The sequence below is a fragment of the Phyllostomus hastatus genome, unplaced genomic scaffold (assembly GCF_019186645.2).
Source record: "Phyllostomus hastatus isolate PE091 unplaced genomic scaffold, TTU_PhHast_1.1 phas_scaffold_55, whole genome shotgun sequence".
NCBI lineage: Eukaryota > Metazoa > Chordata > Mammalia > Chiroptera > Phyllostomidae > Phyllostomus > Phyllostomus hastatus.
The window spans coordinates 4,139,833-4,142,813 of NW_025334035.1; the positions used below are offsets into that span (position 1 = coordinate 4,139,833).

Here is a 2,981-nt window from a genome sequence, read left to right on the forward strand (position 1 = left end):
TACTGGGAGGAGGGCTGCAAGCCCGTGATGGATGGGGAGATTTGCGCAGACCCCGGCCAGGGTGATCCCCTCCCCAGAGGCGCCTGTGGAATGTCCCGATCTCTGGTCTGCTCCTCCAAATGGGGGGTGCCTACTCCTGGAGCCGCATTCCAGGATGAGGGGGGTGGGGTGGGGAGAGGCTGGGACGGGGGAGGGGCAGGAAAGGGCTATAAGGGCTGCGGCCCTGGCGGGGAGAAGCCAGGCAGGCCATGGCGGATGTCCTCGGGGCCCAGAGACCGGTTCCCAGCGGTGGCCCAGAGCCCCGGGATCCCTTGGACTGCTGGGCCTGCGCTGTGCTGGTCACCGCCCAGAATCTGCTCGTGGCTGCCTTCAATCTTGTTTTGCTGGCGCTGGTGCTGGGGACCATCCTGCTGCCCGCTGTCACCATGCTAGGCTTCGGCTTTCTCTGCCACTCCCAGGTGAGCAGCGGGCGCCCCAGGGTGTGCGGGGTTATGGTGGCTGTGGGGTCTATGAATCACTTCTCCCCGCCTGGGCCGTTCGACTTGAGCCTGACACCTCTTATCTTACAGTTTCTGCGCTCCCAGGCACCCCCTTGCACTGCGCACCTGCGGGACCCAGGCTTCACGGCCCTGCTGGTCACCGGATTCCTGCTTCTCGTGCCGCTGCTCGTGCTTGCCCTGGCCAGCTATCGCCGCCTCTGCCTGCGCCTCCATTTAGCCGACTGCCTGGTGCCCTACAGCCGAGCCCTCTATCGGCGTCGGCGTACCCCGCCAGGGCAGCAAATCCGGGCCTCACCAGGGTCCCAGGCTGCCCCCACATCAGGAAAGGTATGGGTTTGAGGACCCTCAATCAAGAACAAACCTAACGGCTGCCCTGCCCTTCAGTAGGCCCAAGGACCTGAAGACCCCCGGGGATCTCCCGACCTACTTTGACCCCACCCCTTGCTTAAGCAGGTCCTAGCATCCCCCTTGCGAACTGCAGCATCTGTGGACCCAGTGCTAGTGAAAATTCACCGCACCCCGGAAAACCCTTTCTTTACACTACTCATATCTGAATCCTGAACATTTGGGCTGGACCCTGCACACAGACACCCCGCCTCTCCCCCGCCTTTGTGAACTGGACAACTGAACATCGTTGGTGCCCTCCTTTTCTGCTGCAGCTCCTCTAGTATTCACGGGTCCGAGAGTGAGGTTGGAGGAGTGATCACATGTTAATAAAGAATTAATGAACTGAATGTGGTTCTGGGATCCTGTGAACAGAGGGGTGGTATAAGTATGATCACTCCTGTGCCCAGAGGTAGGAAACAACATGGGAGGGGGCGTGTGGCTCAAGTGTGCAGGCCGGAGCATCCTTCAGCCTCTTGGCCTTCTCTTACCGCATTAGCTTGCTCTTCCTGGCCAGACCCGAGCTCTGTCCCTGACCCCAAAGTAACCTCCCCACCAACAGAGTGGAGGGGGCCTGGCCTTTGTCGCCTGCCCTTCTCCCCTTGGGGACCCGAGCCCGTTCTCTGACCCCAGCTTAGAGGAACTCGGGTGTTGCCAGGCCGGGGAGGGAAACAATGGGCCTTCCGGAACAGGATGACACCCCTCCACCCACTCCCCACCCCCGCCACAATTCTGGAGCAGCAGCGTGGGAGGGAAGATAAAGGGGTCCACCCTGGGGCCTGTTGGTCCGAAGCTCAGCCTGTCCCCCATACCCGCCCGCGAACCTGAAGGGATATTTGGCACTCATGGACGCCCAGGTTGTGGAAGGAGGCTTGACAGTGCTTCTGACTTCAGATAAACCTCCCCTCTAAGGTGGGGTGTAAGATCTCTCTGTCCAGGCATCCCAGCTACACACACAGGCCACTTCGGTTACAAATTTAATGAAGTCTGAAAGGCATGCGCGATCGTGGTTAGATATAGGGAGGCCCCGCCAGGCTCTCTCTTTGCACCTCAATAGAAACGATGTGATGTCCTGGTACCATGGCCAAGCCCAGCACACGGGGTTCCCCAGCAGAGAAGGAATCTGGAAAGAAGGGTCAGAACATCAGGGAGGTAGGCCAGCGTCGGTCCCGCCCCTTTTGAGCCAAGGCTTACAGCCCCAGAAAATAAGGGGTGCAGCCAGGCACTGAACGGAAAGGGAAATGCCTTGAAGCTCCACTGCATTCCCAGGCGGTGGATTTCCCGGGCACTGACCCGAAGGCTTGAGGAACTCCTGCGCGGAACCTAGGATAACATTGCAGTCCCGGTCGGTGCAGAGGAAGCAGCCGACCAGTGTCCGTCCATCTGTCATGCGAATGCGCATAGTCTTGTTCAGTAGAGCCTCCAGCTGCCGCCGGGCGCGCGCAGCTGGCGAGTCCTCGCGCTCCCCGTCTGAGTCCTGCGCAGGGCAGGACACGCGCTCAAATCGCACCGCCCGGGTAGCAGCCCGCCCACGGAACCACAGCTCCCGACAGTCCGCGGGGCGCTCACATGAATCCCAGAGGCTGCCGGGAGCTGCAGTCCCCCCTCCATGCCCCGCCCCCCTTACTCCCCGACTGCCCCTCAATCTCGGAACCCGAGCCCGCGCTAACCCCAGCACTGGAGCTGCTTTGACGCCGGCTGCAACAACCATTCTCCTCTCGTAGCAACATGGTCGGTCCAGCTCCGGCCATTTGTCCCGGGGCCTCCTCCAGGCCCTTCAACTCTCTGAGAATCTTTCGGGTCTGGTGGTCTGAGATATCGCGAGCTCTCCAGGTAGCTTTTCTTTCGCGAGATCACCGCGCCTCCTACTCTCCCCTGCAACTGTAGAGGTCTCGCGATCTTAAAGCTTCTCCGGCGCTGTGGTTCACTGAGAGCTATTACGCCGGATGTATTAGGATATCGCGAGAAACTCCCTCCAGTTTTTTTTTTTTTTAACGCGCTTGAAAACCCCCGGAATTTAGCAAGAATACATTTTTTCATAAACGCACAAGTCCCCCTTGTTTTTCTGCCTCGTGAGAAACTCTATCCTAAACATCC

General features: G+C 59.7%; 2 protein-coding genes across 4 annotated transcripts; one reads left to right on the forward strand and one right to left on the reverse strand.

Moving 5' to 3' along the window:
• Positions 1-178: 178 nt before the first annotated feature.
• TMEM88 (transmembrane protein 88) lies at positions 179-1,228 on the forward strand. 2 transcript variants are annotated; one of them, XM_045824138.1, is made up of 3 exons: positions 179-458; positions 570-827; positions 954-1,228. In XM_045824138.1, exons 1-3 carry the CDS (start codon positions 249-251, stop codon positions 1,059-1,061), a joined length of 576 nt encoding a protein of 191 aa, XP_045680094.1. In that variant the 5' UTR covers positions 179-248; the 3' UTR covers positions 1,062-1,228. The 2 variants fall into 2 exon arrangements, with proteins under 2 accessions (XP_045680094.1, XP_045680095.1); XM_045824139.1 differs by having other exon boundaries at positions 181-458; positions 570-1,228.
• A 620-nt stretch (positions 1,229-1,848) lies between these two features.
• On the reverse strand, positions 1,849-2,783 carry NAA38 (N-alpha-acetyltransferase 38, NatC auxiliary subunit). Of its 2 annotated transcripts, XM_045824432.1 has the most exons (3): positions 2,555-2,783; positions 2,178-2,361; positions 1,849-2,007 (listed from the first exon to the last, which is right to left on the reverse strand). In XM_045824432.1, exons 1-3 carry the CDS (start codon positions 2,633-2,635, stop codon positions 1,895-1,897), a joined length of 378 nt encoding a protein of 125 aa, XP_045680388.1. In that variant the 5' UTR covers positions 2,636-2,783; the 3' UTR covers positions 1,849-1,894. The 2 variants fall into 2 exon arrangements, with proteins under 2 accessions (XP_045680388.1, XP_045680387.1); XM_045824431.1 differs by having other exon boundaries at positions 2,178-2,741.
• Between the last annotated feature and the right edge of the window lie 198 nt (positions 2,784-2,981).

Coding starts and splice junctions, on each gene's coding strand:
- NAA38 (XM_045824431.1), bottom strand. CDS start 2,595: ATGGTTGTTGCAGCCGGCGTCAAAGCAGCTCCAGTGCTGGGGTTAGCG. Junction 2,008..2,177: donor GGAGTTCCTCAAGCCTTCGG/GTCAGTGCCCGG, acceptor CCTTCTTTCCAG/ATTCCTTCTCTGCTGGGGAA.
- TMEM88 (XM_045824138.1), top strand. CDS start 249: ATGGCGGATGTCCTCGGGGCCCAGAGACCGGTTCCCAGCGGTGGCCCA. Junction 459..569: donor GCTTTCTCTGCCACTCCCAG/GTGAGCAGCGGG, acceptor CTTATCTTACAG/TTTCTGCGCTCCCAGGCACC. Junction 828..953: donor CTGCCCCCACATCAGGAAAG/GTATGGGTTTGA, acceptor TTGCTTAAGCAG/GTCCTAGCATCCCCCTTGCG.